This window comes from Chlorocebus sabaeus, chromosome 8, assembly GCF_047675955.1.
Source record: "Chlorocebus sabaeus isolate Y175 chromosome 8, mChlSab1.0.hap1, whole genome shotgun sequence".
NCBI classification, from domain to species: Eukaryota; Metazoa; Chordata; class Mammalia; order Primates; family Cercopithecidae; genus Chlorocebus; species Chlorocebus sabaeus.
Genome location: NC_132911.1, coordinates 37,554,119 through 37,577,635, shown reverse-complemented (window position 1 = coordinate 37,577,635; position 23,517 = coordinate 37,554,119). Strand labels below are relative to the sequence as shown.

At 55.1% G+C, this 23,517-nt stretch overlaps 1 protein-coding gene across 1 annotated transcript in view; it reads right to left on the bottom strand.

The window, feature by feature from the left end:
* ADGRA2 (adhesion G protein-coupled receptor A2) overlaps window positions 1-23,517 on the bottom strand; it is a 44,924-nt gene that overhangs the window by 3,169 nt on the left and 18,238 nt on the right. The window contains 14 exon segments of the mRNA XM_007962174.3: window positions 149-272; window positions 700-827; window positions 1,798-2,006; window positions 3,856-4,072; window positions 4,225-4,449; window positions 5,540-5,701; window positions 5,831-5,980; window positions 6,463-6,661; window positions 8,083-8,247; window positions 8,743-8,956; window positions 9,640-9,803; window positions 10,094-10,165; window positions 10,320-10,391; window positions 10,672-10,743. Of these exon segments, the coding sequence (XP_007960365.3) occupies window positions 149-272; window positions 700-827; window positions 1,798-2,006; window positions 3,856-4,072; window positions 4,225-4,449; window positions 5,540-5,701; window positions 5,831-5,980; window positions 6,463-6,661; window positions 8,083-8,247; window positions 8,743-8,956; window positions 9,640-9,803; window positions 10,094-10,165; window positions 10,320-10,391; window positions 10,672-10,743 (2,173 nt within the window).

Below are 23,517 nucleotides of genomic sequence, written 5' to 3'. Positions count from 1 at the left end.
CCCTGCCTTCCAAGGCTGCCACAGAGGAAGCCATGGAGCTGTGGCCTATAAGCACCAGCCATTTTCTTCCAGTGTATCTCCCCACTCTATGCCTAGGTGCCAGCACTCATCTTGAAGCACCACCCCCCAAGCCCCTTTTCCTGCTTACCGCCTGGCAGACCATCTGGTAATTGGTGAGTGTGATGCCCCCCGCAAAGACGGCAGAGGTCATGGCCATGTGGAAGCACAGGTTCAGCAGCATGTGCCAGCCCTTCCGGGACACACGGATGGAGCTGCCCGGAAACAGTCTCGAATTAATGACCGTTCAACCCAAGGTCAGGCCCATGGGGTCTCCAGGCCGTTGGGAGAGCCACGGGGGGGCAGGCACATATCTGCGTGTGTGCATGGGTGGGAATGTGACAGAGGCCACAGGGCAGGGAGTCCTTAACCCCTCAAAGTGATTCCAACCCCAGAACATTCAAATGGGTGAGAGGCTGAGAAAGTCATGCGGACCTACCTGGGGAAAAAACCCCTGCCAAGTACTCAGTGAGCCCACCCTGCACCCGTGCTGGGAGGTTTCCTACACCTGCCTCGGAGTCCCTCCCCCTATTGCAAAGCTGGAATGGAAAGTATATACCAGAGCACAGGATGGGGAGTGGGCAGGGTGGGGGCCCCTTCCGTGCCTGCCCACCACACCCTCCCTCCTGCAGGAGCGCCCACCTGTGGTTGAGGATGTAGGTGATGATGGTGGCGAAGAGGCAGAGCAGTAGCAGGGCTGTGCAGGGGTATACCACAGGGTGCAGCCCTGCCCCCGCACCCCCCACCTCCCTGGGAAAGGCGCTCAGCTCCTGGGAAAGGGCAGGAAAGAAGACATGAGGAACATGGACACCTCACTAGGCCCCCAGGCTAGCTTTCCTCTACCCAGGCCCCTTCAGCCTTGGTCCTGCACTTTGGTGCTTAGTTCATCTGGGCAGGGAGAAAAGTTTCAGGCTTTCCACTATTAGGAAGCCAGCCCCATGGAGCCAGCTACTGCTGCCCCTTCCCTGCCTCTGGTCCTGCCTTGCTGGGGCCTCTTCACACCCCCAGCCTGAAAGACCAGAGATAGGAGAGAGGGAGTAGGTGCTGCCTGTGACCAGCAGCAGGCCTGCAGGACTGGAGAGTGGTGGTAGCACTTGCCACAAAGGAGGGGTGACCAGGAAGGAGAAGGGTTCCCAGATTATTTTTTTCTACTTTGTAAGAATCTGGTCTGGGCTGGGCACGGTGACTCATGCCTGTAATCCCAGCACTTTGGGAGGCTGAGGGGGGTGGATCATTTGAGGTTAGGAGTTTGAGACCAGCCTGGCCAACATGGTGAAACCCTGTCTCTACTAAAAATATAAAAAATTAGCCGGGCATGGTGGCACATGCCTGTAATCCCAGCTACTTGGGAGGCTGACTCAGGAGAATCACTTGGACCTAGGAGGCGGAGGTTGCAGTGAGCTGAGATCATGCCACTGCACTCCAGCCTGGCGACAAAGCCAGACTCCGTCTCAAAAAAAAAAAAAAAATCTAGTCTCAGAAAGTGCAGGATGTGAAGGCCAGGCTAGGAAGTTCCAGATCCATCAGAGGCCGGACCTCCCTGCCTGTCTCCTGAAAGACGGAGAGGTGGGAGAGGCCAAAGGGCCATTTCCCCACATCCCGCCAGTCATGGGGCCCAATAGGGGCGCTGTCCTTTCTGTATTTCTCCATGGTTCCAGGTGGTCAGAGTACCCCCACCCCTATTTTCCACCCAGTGCATGTCCCTGCACCCCTCTACCTCTCACCCCACCGCACACCCACCATGAGCACGGCCACGTTGCCTAAGTGCTGGCAGTGCAGGGCACTGACGTTGGGCTGGCTGGAGCGGAGCTGACAGCCCTCTGAGGTCCAGCCCTCGGCCCCCCCGGGCCCCTCCTGGCTCCACCAAGCGGCCGCAGGTTCGGCTCCCTCAGCCCAGTGCCGCAGCGAAATGGCCACTGGCTCTGTCAGGTTTCCCACGCCACAGCCACCTACAGGGGGAGAGGGACGTCCACACAGACACACACAGGGTGTCAGGGAGGTGGGCTAAGCTGGGACTCAGCAGCAGCAGCGGTGGCAGGGTGTGTACTAGGTACCTGCCAGGCAGAGCACAGTGCTGGGCTGGGGGCATGTGGTGAGATGCCAAGGACTGCCTCAGTCTAACGGGGGACCCTGGAAGGGGAGGGGTGCGAATGATGATGGAAAATGTGAGCCCTGGGTGGTGGCCCGCCCTGAGTGCTGGATGAGCAGTGATGTCATGCTTCATGGTGAGGACTCAGGCTTGGGGGCTCGGGGACAAGAACACAGAAGTGCAGATGGAGGGAACACAAGCCAGGTACAGGGAGGAGGGACGCGGGCGGGATGGAGGGAGGACTAGGAGGAGGCGTTCCCAGTGGGAGAGGGGCTCCCGGAGCAGGCCCTGGACTCCACGGACCCCTCACCTACCCACCTCTCCCCACACACTCCCACAGCCCACGCAGCTGCGGACACAGGGCTTTCACCTTCCTCAGGCCACCTTACTTGTCCTTTAAGTCTTAGTGGTTTTCGGGAAAGGCCTTCCTGGCCTCCAACTAGGTTGGGCAGTCCCTCATCCTGTGCCCTCCAAAACACTTCGTGCAGCTGCTCACTTACAATGAGCTGCACTTACAATGACTTGTCCACTGCCTGTGCTCTCTGCTGAAGGGTGTGTTCCTCAAGGACACAGCCATAACTGTCTGTGCACAGGTGTGTCCCAGCTCAGGCACAGTCTGGCACATACCAGATCCTCAGTGAGGATGCATGACCTGACAGCAAGAGTCTGCACTAGGAACAGGACGGAACCCAGGGTGGGGCGGCAGCGCCTTCTGGGTGGGCAAAGGGGGTACAGCCGCATCGCTAGGACCCTAGAGGGCTCACGGAGGGAGGCAGACGTCTTGATGATGGGAAATGGCCCAGGACTTGGAAGGGGCTCTCTGATGTGCAAAGTGCAGTTTGCGGAAGGTGAATCTGGTGATGGCATGAGGGATGGACTGAAGGTGGAGGTGCGGGGGCCAGAGATGGGCTGGTGTCAGCGTGGATGGTGAGAGCAACAGTGGAATCACCGACAGAAAGAAGGCAGGTGTGGAGGTCGCTGGTCCCGGGGGAAAGATGGAACGATAAGTGGGGGACTGCAGGTGATCTATCTGCTTTCTGGGTGCCAGGCCCCCAGCTGGGTGGTGAGTCAGACACTCAGTGTCTGCTCATGTTGTTATTCCTCTGCCCTGGTTTCCGCCCTTCCTTGGTGTCTCTCGAACTCCTGATCATCCCTCAAGGCCCATCTGTGTCAGTCCCACCTCCGCCACGACAGCTGGAGCCATGTTGCCTTTTCAGAATGTTGCTCACCTGGGCTGCCTGTGCAGCAGCCGCCTGGAACCTCTCCTGTGGCTGCCCTGGGAGGTTACTTCACCCTCTACTGCTTAGGTGGCCTCTGGGAGCAGGGACCATGGCCTAGATGTTTTTATTCCTTCCAGCACCAACGACAGCGCTGTTTCTAGCAGGTGCCCATTCAGCATTACTTGTCTGCATTGGGCCCGTGGGGTGTGTGTGTGTGTGTGTTGGAGGGGGCTGTGCTCATAGCCCTCTTGAAATTGAACAAATCTGGGATGTAGAAGGCAATGTCTTCCTGAACTTTTCTCCTCCAAACCCTTTCTTTATGGGGTATCTCTGCCCTCTGCCCTGTTGGGAAAAGGTGAGGGCTGCAACATCCTGTCTCAGTTCCACTAGGGCACTGGGGGGCTGTGGGCCAGGGAAGGGCAGGATGAAGGGGTACAGGGCAGACACACGAGAGGCAGCCTGGGCAGGGCGGGGAGTTCAGTCCCTTACTGGTTCCTGCAAAGATGACGGGAGTGGCCACACCACGCCTCTTGCCAGGCCCAGCAGCTCCAGGGCGGGAGGCGTTGCTGTGGCTGCGGAACAGGCGGCCATTTCGGAAGATGAGCAGTTGTAGGGTGCAGTCTGGAGGCACCGGGGGAGCCAGGGCAGCCGGAAGGGATGAGAACAGACTCGGGGGCAGCTGGATGGAGGCCAGGGCCACGCTGTTCTGGGGGGACATAGGAGCTCCTCAGAGACACCAGGACCCACTAGAGCACTGATGTCTTGCAGCCCCCTCCTCCCACTCCTCTCACTGCCCCCACCAGGTACCTGCATCTGGGTGCCTCCCGTCTCCCACCCCCACCCTCCCCCAGCGCCCACCTTGATGTGGAAGGACGACAGAGAAACACTGGGCCTCCCGGTGGTGCAGCGGAAGCGGAGCTGCTGGTCAGCTGGGGGCTCGGGCTCAGGTCGGGGGTTCTGGCCAGGGCTTCCTGGCTGTGCGCCCGGCACCCCTCCCTCCCTCCTCTGGAAGGCTGTGCAGGTCAGGCCCACGTAGCTGTGCGGCTTGATGAGGTAGGCCTCCAATGCCACATTCCTCGCATTCTGGGGACAGGGACCTTGTCATCCCACCATTTGAGATGGTGGCCTTCTGCTTGGGACTGCACATTCCCTCTCAATGGACCTGCTCAGGCTGTAGTCCTCCCCTTCAATCCTCAGTCTTTTCAAAGCCACCTCTCTCTCTCTCTCTCTCTCTCTTTTTTTTTTTTTTAGAGGAACGGGTTCTTACTGTGTCACCCAGGCTGGATGGAGTGCAGTGTCACAACCATAGCTCACTGCAGCCTACAAATCCTGGGCTGAAGCGATCCTGCCACCTCAGCCTCCTGAGTATCTGGGACTACAGGCATGCTACCATGCCCATCTAATTAAAAACATTTTTTCTTTTAGAGATAGGGTTTCACCATGTTGCCCAGACTAGTCTCAAACTCCAGGCCTTAAGTGATCCTCCCACCTTGGCCCCCGGAGTAGCTGGGACCACAGGTGCATGCCAACACTCCTGGGTAATTTTTGTATTTTTTATAGAGACCAGGTCTCTCTTTGTTGCCCAGGCTGGTCTCCAACTCCTGGCCTCGGGAGATCCTCCCACCTCGGCCTCCCAAAGTGCTGGGATTACAGGTGGAGCCACTGCACCCAGCCTCTTGCTCACCTCTTAACTATGCCAGTTCCGTTGCCCGACTCAGTTGTAGAGCAGGCTCCATGTCTCGCCCCTTTGCATCGCCCCAAGGGCCTAGCACAGTATCTTGCATATACAGGATGCTCTACTGTGGTTATCCGATTGGAGCCCTCGCCTTCTCTCAGGGAACTTCCATTACTCTTCACTCAATCCCGAGTGCTGTCTGCCCTGCTACCAAGCCCTGCTCCCACCCCTTCTAATCCTTTCACCCTTCCTCTTGCTTATTCCTGTCAGGCTGGCCCTTTGGCTCAGTTCCCCACCACGGAGTCTGGCATCACTTCTCCAGGGTCACCGGCCACCTCTCCTAAGCACTGCCCCTGACAACTTGGAAGTGAACCCCGCGGCTCAGAACTTTGTCACGTCTGCTGCTCTTGCTAGCTGGGGCACAGCAGGTGCACACCTGAGTGGGAGTGCCTCTGTCCTCTGTATGCCAGGGTCACCCCCAACGCTGACCCCCATTACCACCGAGATGTGCTGGGCATGAGGGCTGAGGGCGGCACCCCCGATGCGCTCCAGGGCGCCCACGATGCGGCTGCAGGCCTTGTCCTCGCGCTGGGCCAGCCACAGCAGGTGCTCATCCACCAGCATCAGGTTGCTGGCCATGTCCACCATCACCTCTACCAGCTGGGGGGACAGGGGAGTCGCTGAGGGCAGGGGCGGGGCTTGGGACCCAGGGGCTGGAGTGAGAGACAGGCTTGAGCAAATGAGGGATGGGGGCGTTTTGCGAGCTCCTGAGGTCCAGCCGAGTCTCACCTCTTTGATCTGGTCGACATAACCCAAAAATTTCTGGATCATCTGAGCCACATAGACTACATCCATCATGTCTGAAAAGCTGGCAGCCTCGGCTGTGTACACGCGCAGCTGGTGAGCCAGCGTCAGCGCATTGGAAGCATTGATGGGCATCTGGAGATGGGGGGAAGACAGAGGATCATCCCGCCTGTTCCTTCTGCCTCTGAACTGCCCCTGGGGACCCTCTGCTCTGTACCAGTGCTCAGTGCCTGGGGACAGGAGTCCAGCCTACTTGCTGGGTCTCATCAAGCTAGGAGGGCCGAGGAGGCTGAGACCATCACTGCCCAAAGCCACCACTGCCAGCACCCCTGGTGTAAGGACAGTGGGACTCTGCTTTTGGTGTGGGTGAGTAAAGGGGCGTGAGGTGTCCGGATAGGGACAGAGGACTTGTGCCCTTCCCCACTGTGGCCTCTGTGTCTGAATCCCTCGGCAGAGGGTGGCTAGAGGAGAGGAGCCGGCTCCTGGCTCTGCACAGGCAGGGACGAGAGGCACAGCCCAGCGGCCCAGAGACCAGGCTCCCCTTGCTCATTAGGTTGGCTTCTCCCTTCCCTGAGCCCCCGAAGCAGAGCTGGTGGGGTGCCCCAGCCCCTCCTCACCAGCACGAAGGTGTACAGCACCCTGGTGATGTCGTTGGTGTAGAGACAGTGGGAGTAGTCCCCAGGCTCCCAGCGGCCGGCACGGTCACACCGGCGGGAGGCTCGGGTGCCCGGGGCACCTCCACCCAGGGGCACTGAAGTGAAGGGATACTGCAGGCAGGACTGGTAGGCTGTGATGCCAGCCAGAGTTCGGGGCCACCTGGGGGCAGAGGCAGGAAGTTGCCGATGAACCAGCCTTCTCAGAACAACAGCCCTTCTCCTGTCTTTAGAACTGTGAGGCCGGACTCCTGGGGGCCTTGGGGAGGGATCCAGGAGCGGGGTTCAGATCAGCCTTCCAGGGGTTCCCAAGTTCCACTCTCCTTGTTCTGACTGGGCTGTCTCAGGTGATAGGGGGCTGGACTTTAGAGTTCTGAGTTTAAATTCAAGTTCTGCCACTTATTTGCTATGGCTTGAGGCAAGGCATTTATCCTTTCTCGGAGTCAATGTTCTCAGCTGTACTGTGGGGAGAATAATAGCTTCCCTGCATAACAGAGAGGGTCACTGGGATCTTAAAAGGTGATACTCTTTGTGGACGAGCTTTTGCAAACTGTGAATGTAAGGAAGCAAATAAAAGCCTTTTTGTGGCCAGGCACAGTGCTTGAGCCCAGGGGTTTGAGACCAGCCTGGGCAACAAAGTGAGACCTTGTCTCTACAGAAAGTAACACAATAAGCTAGGCATAGTGGCTGTGCCTGTAGTCCCAGCTCCTCAGGAGGCGGAGGTGGGAGGATCACTTGAGCCCAGGAATTCGAGACTGCAGTGAGGTACGATTGTGCCATTGCACCGGAGCCTGGATGAAAGAGCAAGACCCTGTCTAAAAAAAAGTCACAGTGGCTCAAGCCTGTAATCCCAGAACTTCGGGAGGCCAAGGCAGGTGGATCACTTGAGGCCAGGAGTTCGAGACCAGCCTGGCCAATATAGTGAAACCCCATCTCTACGGAAAATACAAAAATTAGCTGGGCGTGGTGGCACAGGCCTGAAACCCCAGCTACTGGGGAGGCTGAGGCAGCAAGATCATGCCATTGCACTTCAGTGTGAGACTGTCTCAAAAAAAAAAAAAAAGTCTTTTTGTGCAGCACATCTCAGATGGTAATTTTGTTTGTTTGTTTTTGAGATTGAGTCTCGCTCTTGTCGCCCAGGCTGGAGTGCAATGGTGCAATCTCAGCTCACTGCAACCTCTGCCTCCCAGGTTCAAGGGATTCTTCTGCCTTAGGCTCCTGAGTAGTTGGGATTACAGGCACCCACCACCATGTCTGGCTAATTTTTGTACTTTTTGGTAGAGACGGGGTTTTGCCATGTTGGTCAGGCTGGTTTCCTGACCTCAGGTGATCCGCCTGCCTTGGCCTCCCAAAGTGCTGGGATTACAGCCATGAGCCACTGCGCCCCACCTCAGATGTAAGTTTATACATAAAGCCTATCTATTCGATAGCAAGGCTTCAGGCTGAATGACAAAAGGAAGTCTTTTCTCCATCTTTAGGACCCAATGGAGACAGTGGATGGGGAAACTCTGGCCACCTGTGATGTCAGGTGCAAGGGTGGGGTTGGGGGCTGGGCAGCCCTCTACAGGGTGGAGCAGGCCAAACCTGAAGTCCCCGCGGTTGTTCGCGACACGCTCGGCCGGGCAGTAGGAGGCAGAGGTCTCCAGCACCACAATCTCCACCTTCTTGCTGGCGTTGCCCTGGGCCGTGGACACGGTGCACTCCCACTCGCCTGAGGCCCACACGCCGATGTGAGACAGTGTCAGCTCACTGCGGATGGCAGGTGGAGCTGGCTCGTGAGTCATCCTTGGGCCCAGCCACGTCGCCCTCCCTCAGCACCATCCTACGACACCAGCTGCAGGTCCTTTTTTCTTTGATGAAACAAGGGATGCAAGTATGCACTCCTTTTATTCTGATTGGCCTTATGATACTGTTTTTTTGAGCTTCGATTTCCCCCTCCTTATCATGGAGCTGATAATATCTCTCACAGATTTAATCTCTACTGTAGAGATTAAATCTGGTGCCACAGATGGGAGCCACTCTATACAGTGTAAGAGCACTAAAGAGATATCAAGTATCATCATTTTGTTCTATCAGATATTTATTTCTAGCCTCTATCCAGAACATTGATAACTTAGTCCAAGCTTTCCATAAATATACATGCACATTCTCCCAGGAGCACATCTGGGCGCAGCTGTTTTGTGGGGTACAGCAGGCCCCCCCATCCCCATGCTGAGGCCTGAGGAGGGGCAGAGTGGCTCCTACCTGGTGATGAAGGTGCAGTCGTGGATGAGGCTCTCGGCCAGGAGGATGCCCGCCTGCTCGTCACCCTCCACAGGGGCTCGGTTGTGGTACCAGCGGATGCGGGTGTCATTGCCCAGGTAGCTGGCAGAGCACTGGAAGGGCAGCCGATCCCCCTGGAACACCACTTGGCGTAGGGACGGGATGAGATGGTGTGTGTGCAGCTCCAGCGCCCCCTCTGTGGGAGGAGACACCAGGTGTGAGGCCCGAGTGCCCACGCGTGTGAGGCTGCCTGTGTGAGCGAGAGTCCAGCAGGATGGGGTGGGACGGGGCGGGGCCTTCAGCCTGCTCCAGCTGAGAAGGAAAAGGGGTCAAGAGAAAGTCTCCAGGGATAAGGGTGAAGGGGAGGGACAGGCAGTTTTTGGACAAAGAACACTCCTTTCTCAGTACACATTACCCCAAGAGGTGGGGCCAGATGAAAACATGAACAAGCAGCCCCAAGGGGGCTTAGAAAAGCTGATGGAAGACTGACCCCGAGACACTGAGGGAAAGGGGATGCCCTGGAGAACACGCCCAGCACACAGTCATAGGCGGAGTGGGGAGAATAACACCGGCCCCGCCTCACGGGGAGGGTCACTGGGATAGTAAATGTGATTCTTTATGTGGGAGAGCTGTTGCAAACCAGTAATGAAAGAGAGCACAGAAAAGCCTTTTTGTGCTGGGCAGCACATCTCAGACGGTGATTTATACATAAAAATAAGGTATCCCTCAATGCAAGAGCAGGACTCAGTGCTGTGGTCTTTTGCAAACTGCAATACAAAGGTAAAAATCTGTGGGTCTGAGGGGAGGCTCGTGTCTGGGCCCTGGGTTGGTGGAGAGGCAGGGTCCCTGGTAGATGTGTAGTGGGGGGAACTTGCTCACCGCAGCAGAGCTGGGCCTCCTGGAGGCTGCCCAGGGCCTGGGCATGCAGGGCACTGGGGTAAGCACAGAGTGTGCGCTCCGACAGCAGCAGGGAGCGATTCTGGGCCCAGGGCAGCAGCCAGCGCAGGCGGCAGTCGCAGGTCAGGAACTCAGTGCCCAAGTCCCTGCAGGGTAGGCAGAGGGGTCACAGAGCAGAGCAGAGGGGGCGTGGGCTCATGAGTGGCCTGGGGCTCCAGGGAGGGACAAGGCTGGAGGGGTAGGAGGGGCAATCTTGGGTCTATGTGCGCCGTCTCTGCCCTGGACCATCGCAGGAAGGTGATCATGGGGGCATTTCAGGCACTGTCTGCTGTGCCTACTCGTGAGGCCAGTCACGGTGGTCACGATGCTTATACATCCCTCCTGGGCAGAGGAAGGGACAGGGGTCTGGGTCCTTGCGCTAGGAAGAGATACTCACACAACCTTAAGGGCTGGCAGCTCATCAAAGACCCCAGGTTGCAGACTGGAGAAGATGTTTCCAGATATGTTTCTGCAGGAGACAGGGGACAACTGAGATGGGGTCTTAGGGTCTCCATGGGCTGGCGGAGGGGAGCAGGTGCGATGTGGAAGGGTTGGGGGCCACCTTTTACTTCCTATGTGCTTCCTCCTTCTCCTCCCTCCCCACTTCTCATCCCATCACTTACAGTCGGAGAAGCCTGGGTAGGCCCCGGAAGGTCTCGGAGGTGAGACAGCCAATCCGGTTGTTGGAGAGATCTCTAGAGAGACACAGGCAACCTCAGCGAGTCGGCCACGCGGCAGCACGCGGGTCCACTTGTGAGGAACACATGGGTGGGGCCAGGGCTTGTGTGGGGGGCGGGATGAGAAAAGAGATGAGGTTGGGGCCAGGGCCGCAGCTGGACTGGAAATGGCGGCTCCTTGGACCCCAGCCAAGGCACCTGAGTGGAAAGGAGGGGCAGGTGTGGGTGGGTGAGAGGAAGGGGGTGGGTATGGAGCAGGAGGGGTGACTTTCTCCCTCGGGAGGGGCATGCCACTCACAAGCGCTTCAGTTCCCCCAGGCCCAGGAAGGCGCCCGGCTGCACTGTGCTGATGATGTTGTTCCTCAGGTCCCTGCGGAGGCAAGCAGGCAAGTGCAGAGCCCTCACACCTCTCCCCACTGGGGCCGCCCTGCTCCCCTCCCCGGGAGGGGTCCTCACTGCCACCGCGGTGCTGTTGCTGGGTTTCTCAGGGACTTGACTTCCTGCTAAACCTCTGCTCTCCTCAGCACTGGGTGGGAGGTGGGATTAAAGAACCACTCCCGATCAAGGCCATCCTGGCCAACATGGTGAAACTTTGTCTCTACTAAAAATACAAAAAAAAAAAAAAAAGAAGAAAAAATAAATGAGCCGGGTGTGGCAGTGCGCACCTGTAGTCCCAGCTACTCGGAAGGCTGAGGCAGGAGAATTGCTTGAATCTGGGAGTCAGAGGCTGCAGGGAGCCAGGATTGCGCCACTGCACTCTAGCCTGGGCAACACCTGTAGTCCCAGCTACTCGGGAGGCTGGTCAGAACGGAAGGAGGACGAAGAAACCAAGAGATGGGATCAGAAGGGCCTCGGACTACATGGAGAACACCCTGGATTGGGAGTTAGGAGGCCTCCTTTCCCACCCTGCCCCACCTCCGGGCTGCCCTGCAGGTCACCGGGGTTGCCCTGGGAAGCATTTGAAAATAGGTGTCATAGTCTTTTGTAAATTGCTATACAAAGGGAGAAGCTTCTTGAGCCTGGCCTTTGTGGGCAGGGGAGGGGGCACATGGGAGGGTAGTGTTTTGTTTTGTTTTGATTTTGAGGCAGGGTCTCTCTGTCATCCAGGCTGGAGTGCAGTGGTGTGATCATGGGCCATTGTAACCTCAAATTCCTGGGCCCAAGCCATCTTCCAACCTCTGCCTCCCAAGCAACTGGCACCACAGGTGTGCACCACCACACTCCGCTAATTAAAAAACATTTTTTTTTTGTAGAGACAGGGTTCCACTATGTTACTCAGGCTGGTCTTGAACTCCTGGGCTCAAGTGATCCTCCCGCCTCGGCCTCCCAAAGTGCTGGGGTTACAGATGTGAGCCACCACGCTCGGCCAAGGGGGGTATTTTTTATGTCTATTTTATCCCTGTGCCTGTCTCTGTCTGACAGGCGAGGAAACAGGTCAAGGGTGTAAGTCCTGTCCAGCCTCCTCCTTCAGATGAGGAAGCCAGTGAGGTGACAGCTTGTTCAAGGTCCTCAGTCTTGTCTTCTCCATGGGTCTCCGCAGGAGCCCGCAGTGCTGAGAGACAGGATAGAAGGGGGCTCTGACCCCCCAGGGATCCCAGGGGCCAAGCCTGGCCTGGAGGAGTGAGCTGCAGGTGAGTCCACAGGCTTCCAGCCCTGAGTCTGTGGCTCAAATTCCATGGCAGAATTCTCTGCCCCCTTCGTCACCTGCCCCCGGGGCTGCAGGGACAGTGCTGAGGAGATAGTACCCACCCACAGGGGACCTGCCTGCCCTAACCCCAAACCTGCCAGGGCAGCCCCCTGGGCTCTTGGGCCAGGCAGGACCACAGAAGACCAAGGTGGGTGCCTGCTCAGTGGCCTTCTCCCTCACCCTGCACAGCCAGGGACAGGTGCCTAGAAGGCAGGGTGGGCGGGGCCAGTTGCCCACCTACTCAAAGGCCAGCCGGCTCTTTCGTGAGCTAAACCAGGACGGGCTTCAGGCCCCATAGAGCTCACGAGGCTCACAGCCCAGCCGGCCTCCCTGTCCTGGGTCTGAGATGGAGGCAGTGGCCTCTTGGCTCCCACCCAGTGGCAGGAGATTGTGAGGCAGCAGGCAAGGCTGGGTGGACCCCCGGAGCAGGCAAGGGTGAGGGACTCCTGTCTGAAGGTCTGTGGTGGGAAGACAGGAGATCCACAGAGATGTCTGGGGCCCACCTGCTCTCCCAGGCCCTGCCACCCCTCAGCCCAGATGGAGGAGGGGGTCAGGGGTGGGGGCTGAGGGGGCTCTTGGCGCTGCCCACCACAGCCTCATCGATGTCTCTGGATTACTGGGCAGGAGGGGGTTAACCAAGCTGGCTACCCGCTGGGAGGAGAGGAAATGGGTGTTCTAGACGGGGAGATACTGTCCCACCAGGGGGCCTGTTTGTGCACCGAGGGACAGAAACACCGTGCACAGCCCTTCCCACGGCCAAGGGAGCCCTCACCCTCAGCTCCTTTCCACAGGAAGGACTCGAAGGACTCAGATGGCCTCCATGACCCCAAGTCCCTGGAGAAAGAAGGGAAGGGGCCACCAGAAGGGGCCAGTTCCCTAGAGGAGGGATGGCTTCCATGCTGGGGTGTGCTGGGAGGTGCCCCCCAGTGGGGCGCATGCAGGGACTGTGCCAGGACACTGACCCTAGGCCCCTGGCCGAGGGAGAGGGATACAGGATAAGTATCCTGGCTGCCAGGGGTGCCCCTCCGGCCCAGCCCCCACCGTTTGCCGCCAGACCCCATCCTCACCACCGGCCCCACTCTGGGGCTGTCCCAGCATGTGCCCTCTGGCCCCTGTTGGGGTCTGGCCATTCTCAGGGCTCAGCCTCCCACCCCCACGTGGGGGACGGGCAGAGGGAAACACATTCCTCATTGTGTCACTTCCCTTCATGGGCTGCCAAGGGGCTTAGGCGCAGCCCCCCTTCCCTCCCCGCTCACTTGTGTTTATTCTCATTTCCTCCTTGGCCCCCCTTGAAAGCCCCCACCCGCCTGCCCCACTGATGCTCTGCAGATGGGAGCAAGGCGGCGCCCAGGCCCCAGCCCCTCTTCCTGCCCTCGATTTCCTGCAGCCCAGCCATGCTGGGGCCTTAGAGAGGACACCTTCACCTCCACGGAGGGTGGGCATGCCTTCTCCCTTGCCTCGAGCCCGCCTGGGGAGGAGCCTCGGGGTGACCAAGGCAGGCCCCAGGAGTGCCCTTGGGAGCTGGCCTGTCTCGGCTCCCTGGGCTGAGCTCTGAGAGCCTGAAGGACCCATGGGAAGCCGATGCTGCCTGGTCCCTCTGGGTAAGAAGCTGTGTCCTCCCTCGGGGCGGGAGAAATGCTACCACAAGACTTGGACATTTTTGGGACCGCAAGGCTCCTATAGATTGATTGCTTTGGGCCTTTCTTGCTTAGCACATCCTTTTGAAGATCTGTGAAGGCCATGAACTTCTGCCCAAGAAAAACTCACTATACCCATCACTGTGCATACAATTTCCAGAGGGGCGTAGAGCCCAGGTTAAGAAGCCCCAGCTGGGCGTGGTGGCTCACGCCTGTAATCCCAGCACTTTGGGAGGCCGAGGTGGGCAGATAACTTGAGGTCAGGAGTTCGAGACCAGCCTCCCAACATGGTGAAACCCCATCTCTACTAAAAATAAAAAAATAAAAAATAAAAATTAGCCGGGTGTGGTGGCGAGCACCTGTAATTCCAGCTACACAGGAGGCTGAGGCAGGAGAATTGCCTGAACCTGGGAGGTGGAGGTTGCAGTGAGCGGAGATCTTGCCACTGCTGCACTCCAGCCTGGATGACAGAGTGAGACTCTTAAAAAAAATGATAGAAGTCATTTGCTGGATGGTCTGATCTGATCCGTCCATTTCTCAGGTGAAGCTACAGTAGCTTGTGAAAGCATGCACAGATATGCTTCCACAGAGCCCTGTTCTTGGAACCTGGGAAAGACGCAGGGTGTTGATGGCACTTCCCCTCCCTGCTACCCACTGCCCCTTAACTCCAGGCCACCCCCTCCCTGTATCTCTGTCAATATGCAGAAGGAGGATTCCCCTAAGGCTGATATGGAGGGAGGATTCCTGAGAATAAATCATGCCCCATGCCCTTGTTGGGAAAACAGAGGCTTTGGGAGCTGAGTGTGTAAGAGTGAGTTTGTGAGCAGAAGCAATGAAAGGAGGGAATAACGGATGAATAAAAGTTCAGAAAAAGCAAAACGGGGTGAAATAGGACACAAAGCAAAGATTGTTAAGTTGGACTTAATAACAACTTAAACATTTTACACCTTTGGCCAGGTGCGGTGGCTCATGCCTGTAATCCCAGTACTTTGGGAGGCTGAGGCAGGTGGATAACCTAAGGTCAGGAGTTCGAGACCATCCTGGCTAACATGTTGAAACCCTGTCTTTACTAAAAATACAAAAAAATTAGGCTGGCATGGTGGCGGGAGCCTTGTAATCTCAGCTACTCAGGAGGCTGAGGCAGGAGAATCGCTTGAACCCGGGAGGTGGAGGTTACAGTGAGCCAAGATCACACCATTGCACTCCAGTCTGGGCAACAAGAGCAAAACTCCTCTCAAAAAAAAAAAAAAAAAAAATTGCACCTTAAAGGATATCATCAAAAAGTGAAAGAGAACCACAGAATGAGAAAACATTTGCAAATCAGATCTGATAGGAGATGTGTATTCTAGAATATATACAGGATTCGTACAACTCATTAGCAAAAAGACAAATAATTCAGTTGAAAAAAATGTGCAGGCTGGGCACAGTGGCTCATGTATGTAATCCCAGCACTCTGGGTGGCCAAGGTGAGCGGATCACCAGGTCAGGAGTTTGAGACCAGCCTGACTAACATGGTGAAACCCTGTCTTTACTAAAAATACAAAAATTAGCCAGGCATGGTGGCATGCACCTGTAATCCCAGCTACTCAGGAGGCTGAGGCAGGAGAATCACTTGAACCCAGGAGGCAGAGGTTGCAATGAGCCAAGATCACGCCATTGCACTCTAGCCTGGGCAACAAGAGCAAAACTCCATCTCAAAAAAAAAAAAAAAAAAAAAAAAAAAAAAAAAAAAAAAATGCATCTTAAAGGATACCATCAAGAAAGTGAAAGAGAACACAGAATGAGAGAAAATATTTGCAAATCAGATCTGATAAGGGATGTCTATCTAGACTATATACAGGATTTGTACAACTCAATAGCAAAAAGACAAATAACCCAGTTGAAAAAAATGGGCAAAGGATCTGAATAGACATTTTATCCAAGAAGACACACAAATGGCCAATAAGCCCATGCAAAGATGCTCAACATCACCAGCAGTAAGGGAAATGCAAATCAAAGCCACTTTACACCTACTAAGACAGCTATAATAAAAAAGAGGGACTCCAGCAAATGTTGATGACAATGTGGAGAAACTGGAACCCTTGCACATTATTGGTGGGAATGTAAAATGGTGCAGACACTTTGGAAAACAGTTTCACATTTGGGTTACCATATGACCCAGAAATTCCACTCCTAGGTATATATCCAAGAGAAATACACATACATCCACACAATAACCCATAGCTGAATGCTCACAGCAGCATTGTGCATAGTGGCAAAAAGTAGAAACTGGCCACATGTGGTAGCTCAAGTCAGTAATCCCAGCACTTTGGGAGGCTAAGGCAGGAGGATCACTTGAGACCAGGAGTTCGAGACCAGCCTGAGCAACACAGTGAGACTCCTATCTCTACCAAAACAAATTGGCCAGGCATGGTAGTGCATGCCTGTAGTCCCACCTACTCAGGAGGCTGAAGCAGGAGAATTGCTTGAGCCCAGGAAGTCAAGGCTGCAGTTAGCCATGATCATGCCACTGCACTCTAGCACTCTAGCCTAGGTGCCAGAGTGAGATCCTGTCTGTCAAAAAAAAAAAAAAAAAAAAAAAAAAAAAAAAAAAAGGCTGGGCGCGGTGGCTCACACATGTAATCCCAGCACTTTGGGAGGCAAGGTGGGCGGATCACGAGGTCAGGAGTTGGAGACCAACATGGTGAAACCCCGTCTCTACTAAAAAATACAAAAATTAGCTGGGCGTGGTGGCGCGTGCCTGTAATCCCAGCTACTCAGGCGTCTGAGGCAGGAGAATCGCTTGAACTTGGGAGGAGGAGGTTGCAGCAAGCTGAGATCATGCTGCTGCACTCCAGACTGGGCAACACAGTGAGACTCCATCTCAAAAAAAAAAGTAGTATCCACCCAAATATTCAAGAGATGAAGGGATAAACAAAATGTGGTGTAGTCCTACAATGGAATATTATCTGGCCATTAAAAGGAACGAAGTACTGATACGTGCTATAACATGGGTGAACCCTGAAAGTACCATGCTGAAAGAATCGAGTTATGAAAGATCACCTATTGCATGATTTCATTTATCTAAAATGTCCAGAACAGGCAGATTTGGAGATCTATAGACAGAAAGCAGATTAGTGGTTGCTTGCGCCTGGGGAAGAGCGGGTGGAGGAATAAGGAGTGACTGTTAATGATTCAAGGTTTCTTTTGTGGATGATGAAAATGTTCTAAAATTAGATTATGGTGATTACACAATTCTGTAAAATATACTAGAAACTACTGGATTGCACACTTTTTTTTAAACGGGTGAACTTTTATGGCACATAAATTATATCTCACTAGAGCCATTAAAGAGCATGTGAGTTTTTATGACCGTGTCTCTGTGTGTGTGTGTGTGTGTGTGTGTGTGTGTGTGTGCGCGTGCGCCCACATACAGGCAGGGTGGGGTGGTAGAGAGTCAGCTCCCTCTGGCCCCCACAGACCTCCCTGCTTGTGGGTTTGAAAACCAAATTATAGGTTTGGAGGCCACAAAGCAGCCTTCCCTGGGCCTACAAGACTTCCAGGGTTCACTAGAAAGTGGGGGCTGGCTGAGAAGTGGGCCAGGACACCCTGCAGGTATAGAAGTGTCTAGGGGAGGAAGGGAGAGGTTCTAGTCCCATCCTCCAGGTCCCTCTTGTCTCTGATCCAATCCACAGGTTATTTATTGAGCATGCACCCCATGCCAGGCACGGGGGCTACTATGGCCAACAAGAGGGCTGTCCCTGAACCCATCAGCCTCCCCTCCTGGGCTTCAGTGGTGCCAGAGTCCAGGCAGCTTCTCTGCGGCATTCCTGCCCGGTGTTGTTGGGGACGGGAAGGGGGGGAGGGACAGAGCCCAGCAGCCTTACCCTTGGCCCCGCCCATAGATTAATGGAAGCCACCTGGCGTGGGGCGAGCCGCACTCCACCCCCAGGCCCCCACTTTCGTTCGTTCCCATGAGCATCTGCTTCTAATGAGCGCCTCAGCACCCCTGCATACCAGCCCCCGGGGCTCATTAATCTCATTAAGTAATGACAAATCATCCCAGGGCTGACCGGGCTCCCCTCCCCAGCCTCTTTAGCCATGCACAGGCCTCTGGGGGCTGGTGTCCACACTGACCCACACGCTGGCAGGCATGCAGTCTCACTCCCTTGGCTCTCTTGGGGCTGTCTGCCCTGGGGCCGGCTTGGTCCCTTGTCTAGAGGCATCTTACTGTGACTGACACCCTCAGAGCCCCCCCAGAAAAGTCTTCCTGCGGCCTGCTCCCCATTGCATGTGCTTGATGGGGGATCCCGGGGAATGAATCACCAGCTGTACTTGGAGCACGTATATTTTTCAGCTACACAATTGCCTGCTCAAGGCCAGGAACTCTAGGCAAATCTATGCAAATGACAGGCAGCCAGGGTAACATCAAGCAACTGGGAACTCTGCAGAGGGGAAGGGAACTGCCTGCCATGTACTGGAAGCCTGTGCTGCTGTGTGTTCTGTGTAAGGAACTCCTCCTCTGTTCCTGTAACAACTCCTCATAGCCCCATTTTCCAGGTGAGTAACCCGGGGCTGGGAGAGGCACTGGAAGGTAAAAGAAGGAGGGATGATTCCACTCCAAGCTGCTTTTCACACCAAATGGAGTCCAGTGCTCTTTCATCAGCTCCTCTCTGCCCCAAAATTCTTTCCTTTAAGAAACAGGCTTGGCCGTGCTGGAGGGTGCTGGGAGAGAGAGAGGGCCCAGAGGTGCAAGGCGGGGCTTCTGTACACTCCCTGGGCGGCCCAGGAGGTGTTTCTGCAGGGCTCTGTTTCCTGTCTTTTTTTCTTTTGGAGACGGAGTCTCACTCTGTCGCCCATGCTGGAGTGTAGTGGTATGATCTCGGGCTCACTGCAACCTCCGCTCCCAGATTCAAGTGAGTCTCCTGCCTCAGCCTCCCAAGTAGCTGGAGTTACAGGCACTCGCCACCACGCCCTGCTAATTTTTTGTATTTTTAATACAGATGGGGTTTGACCATGTTAACCAGGAGTGTCTCGATCTCCTGACCTCATGACCCACCTGCTTTGGCCTCCCAAAGTGTTGGGATTACAGGCGTGAGCCACCGTGCCCAGCTCAGGTCTTCCTGTCTGTCCTACCTGGCTGATAAAGGTGTGTGCCCCCCATCTCCACCCCTACCCCCAACCTCTCTGGACCCAAGTCCTCCATACGATCATGTCTGACACATTCCCACTGGGCATCTGCTCTGTGGCCCCTTCCTTGCCCACCCTGCCCACACTGGCCTCAGGATCCTGCATTGCAAAATGGACACCACACAGATCTACTCCCAGCTCCTGTCTAACAAGGTGACCCCCTCACACACACACAGCCCATTTGCAAAGGCCCAAGGGGCTCTCAGCCAAGGAAGCCATGCAGGCACATTCTGCAACAGCCTGGACCTTCCGTTTCAGTTGACAGACTGGGCCCCAACCCTCCCACGGGACGTGCTGCTCATAGACTGTGGGATGTTAAGTTGCCATGGCTCAGCTGCCCAAGCCTAGACATCTGAGTTTGATAGGACAGAGGGATCAGTGTTTCCTGAGCACCAACTACATGCCAGCCTGCAGAGTCTTATTCCTGATGAATAGGCCCTCAGTCTAGGGGTCATCTTGTCCACTGGCACCTAACCCTGGATGAGCATGAGAATTGCCTGTATAGCGTGTAAAAAATTCCCAGGCCCCATGGGACAGATGAATTAGAATCTCCAGGAGGGAGGCCCAGCATCTATATTACCCAAGGGCCCTCTCCTTCTGGGGGATAGTGGTTGTGATGGTTAGTTTTGTGTCAACTTGGCCAAGGCTATAATACCCAGTGGTTTAATCATACATGAATCTAGATGTCGCTGTGCAGGTATTTTGTAGATGTGGTTGACATCTTCTATCAGCTGACCTCATATGAAGGAGATGCTCCTGTAGGATGTGGGTGGGCCTCATCCAATCAGCTGAAGGCCTTAAGAGCAGACACTGAGGCTTCCTAGAGAAGAAATTCTGCCCCAAGACTGCAGTGTCTGCTCCTGCCTGACTTCTCAGACTGCTGGCCTGCCCTACAGATTTGGGGTCTGCCAGCCCCCATAACCATGTCAATCAATTCCTTTTTTTAAAAATGTCTTCGTGGCCAGATGCAGAGGCTCATGCCTGTAATTCCAGCACTTTGGGAGGCAGGCGGATCACTTGAGGTCAGGAGTTTGAGACCAGCCTGGCCAACCTGGTGAAACCCCGGCTACTAAAAATACAAAAATTAGCCAGGTGTGGTGGCACGTGCCTGTAATCCCAGGTACTTGGGAGTCTGAGGCAGGAGAATCGCTTGAACCTGGGAGGTGGAGGTTGCAGTGAGCCAAGATCGTGCCACTGCACTCCAGACTGGGCGACAGAGCGAGACTCTGTCTCAAAAAAGAAAAAGGCCAGGCGCGGTGGCTCACGCCTGTAATCCCAGCACTTTGGAAGGCTGAGGTGGGCGGATCACAAGGTCAAGAGATTGAGACCATCCTCATCCTAGCCAACATGGTGAAACACTGTCTCTACTAAATACAAAATACAAAAATTAGCTGGGCGTGGTGGCATGTGCCTGTAGTCCCAGTTACTTGGGAGGCTGAGGCAGGAGAATCACTTAAACCTGGGAGGTGGAGGTTGCACTGAGCCAAGATCATGCCTGCCACTGTACTCCAGCCTGGTGACAGAGTGAGATTCCATCTCAAAAAAAAAAAAAAAGAAGTATTTGTATATATAAATACAGCAGTGATCAGTGACCATGTTGGAGACCCTGAGCTCCTCCAGCCCTGAACAAGCACCATCCCTGTCCTGCTGTCCACGGTGCACCCTTCTGCCTAGATGGCTCCTCCTCTGGAAAGCCTGGCCCTGTCACTGGGTTCTGTGATCATCTTCTCCCTATGGGCGCTGTGGGTGTCCCACACACATTCAAGGATCATAGAATTTTAGATCCATAATGCACATCCCGAATCACCCCGTCTACCCCAGCTCTTCTGACAATGAGAAATCGAAGGCCACCCCGGTGGCCACCCCGACATCACACCCTACCTGTCTCCTGCCACATCCCCCTGGCTCGCTCTGCCAGCTCACACTGCCCTTCTGTTTCTCAGACTCCCCAGGCATTCCCTGAACCCAGGGTCTTGGCAATGCCTGCTCTCTTCATCCTTCCTGAGAGCTCCAGGCTTCCTTTCTCGTCCCTTCAGGTCTTAGGCCCAGGCACGTCATCAGCAAGGCCTTCCTGACCTCACTACATAAAATAGCACCCCTGGCCCTCTGGCTTTCTCTCCTCCTTACCCTGTCTTGTTTTTCTCTGCTGCATTTCGGCCTCCAGACACACCACACATCTGTTTGCTATTTTCTGGGTCCTATCAGTAGAGGTAAGGGCCAGGAGGGCAGGCACCTGGTCTCCTGTGCTCACTCCCAATGCCTAGAACAGAGCCTGGTACATAGAAGGGCTCAGTGAGCACCTACAGAATGAATGGATGGGGTGACTAGCACAGAGCAGGAGCTGGGACTCAGCGTTTAGAATTTCCATTCTAGCACTGCTCCTACATCGCACGACTTGGCATCAAGCCAGATGCCACCCCGCATGAGCTGCTGTTGCCCTCGTTCTTCTGATTGCCTGCCATGCTCAGGGTGTACTTGCTATGCAGCCTCTGGAGCCTTGGTGCTGGAGAAGGACAGGCCACCTTTTCATCTTCATCAGAAAAATGTGCTCTCATAAGACTGAAGGATGAGGAGACAGGAGCAAGGCTGAAGAAGGGGAGACGTCAGTGAGGCCACCAGGGGCTCTGAACAGCACCTTCTTGCTTGTGCTAAGGAGAAGGAGGAAGAGCCACTGCGGGAGGTGCCAGCCTGGGAGGGGCAGGGCAGGGGGTGAAGAGGCCACTGAGGCTGGCTTTCCTCCAAAGACCCCTGGGAGGACATCTGGTTTCCTGTGACTCAGCCCTCCAAGACCAAGCCTGGGCTAAGCAGAGGATGCAGAGCTCTCGAATGCTTAGCCACTTTCCCTCTTTGTTGACACCCAAGAGAACTTTTATTTTTATTTATTTATTTATTTATTTAGAGATGGAGTCTTGCTCTGTCGCCCAGGCTGGAATACAATGGCACAATCTCAGCTCACTGCAACCTCTGCCTCCCAGGTTCAAGCAATTCTCCCTGCCTCAGCCTCCTGAATAGCTGGGATTACAGGCACCCACCACCACGCCTGGCTAATTTTTGTATTTTTAGTAGAGAGAGGGTTTCACCATGTTGGCCAGGCTGGTCTCGAACTCCTGACCTCAGGTGATCCGCTGGCCTCGGCCTCCCAAAGTGCTGGGATTACAGGTGTGAGCCACCACGCCTGGCCTATTTATTTATTTATTTATTTAGAGAGACAGAGTCTCACTCTTTCGCCCAAGCTGGAGTGCAGTGGCACAATTATGGCTCACTGCAGCCTCAGCTTCCCCAGCTCAAGCGATTCCCACCTCAGCCTCCCGAGTAGCTGGAACTACGGGTGCATACCACCATGCCTGACTAATAAAAACAATTTTTTTTCCTAGAGACCAGGTCTCATTATGTTGCCCAGACTGGTCTTGAGCTCCTGAGCTCAAGCAATCTGCCTGCCTCCCAAAGCTTTGGAATTACTGGCATGAGCCACCATGCCTGGCACCAAGGAGACTTTTAGGTGGCAGCTTGGTGGCAGCCCTTTCTCTGCATCAGGACCACTGTCTGTGAGCCACAGAGAAGATGGTCAGAGGGACCTGGGCATGGAGCCGTGTGCGACTCCACTCACTGTCACCATCCCAGGTCCCCTGCTATCCCCAGCTTGTCCCAGATTGGTAGACAGCCTGCTCTGCCTTTCTGCCCAAATATGGGATTTGTGCCTTCCCACTCCCAGGAACCCAGCCAGGCCATCACTCTTCCCTCACAGCTTCAGGGGTTTGGGGCCAGAGGCTTTCCCTTCCACAGTGGAATGGGTGTCGTGGAGGCTCCGTCACGAGACTGCTGTCATGGTGAGAGATCTCAATACCATGTCACATCCATACTGTGTCTCCATTACCTGGGAACACTTCTTTGGACTTTGCTGACACCTCCTTTGAACTTGACAGGAGCCCTAATCTATGTGTGTGTGTGTGTTTTGCTTTTTTTTGAGACAGAGTCTTGCTTGGTCACCCAGGCTGGAGTGCAGTGGTATGATCTCGGCTCACTGCAACCTCCACCTCCCGGGTTCAAGCGATTCTTCTGCCTCAGCCTCCTGAGCAGCTGGGACTACAGGCACGCACCACCATGCCCGGCTAATTTTTGTATTTTTAGTAGAGACGGGGTTTTACCATGTTGGCCAGGCTGGTCTCAAACTCCTGACCTCGTGATCCGCCCACTTCGGCCTCCCAAAGTACTGGGATTACGGGTATGAGCCACCGTGCCCAGCTGTGTGTGTGTGTGTGTGTGTGTGTGTGTTTGAGATGGAGTCTCGCTGTGTTACCCAGGCTGGAGTGCAGTGGTGCAATCTCAGCTTACCTTGGCTTCCCAGGTTCAAGAGATTCTGGTGCCTCAGCCCTCCGAGTAGCTGGGATTATAGGCATGCAGCACCATGCCCAGCTAGTTTTTGTATTTTTAGTAGAGGCGGGGTTTCACCATGTTGGCCAGGCTGGTCTCGAACTCCTGGCCTCAAATGATCCACCCACCTTGGCCTCCCAAAGTGCTGGGATTACAGGTGTGAGCCACTGCCCCTGGCCTAAGTGTGTGTGTTTTTAAGAGACAGGGCCTTACTCTGTTACCCAGGCTGGAGTGCAGTGGCACAATCATAGCTCAACCCCACTCCTACTGTAGTCTTGAA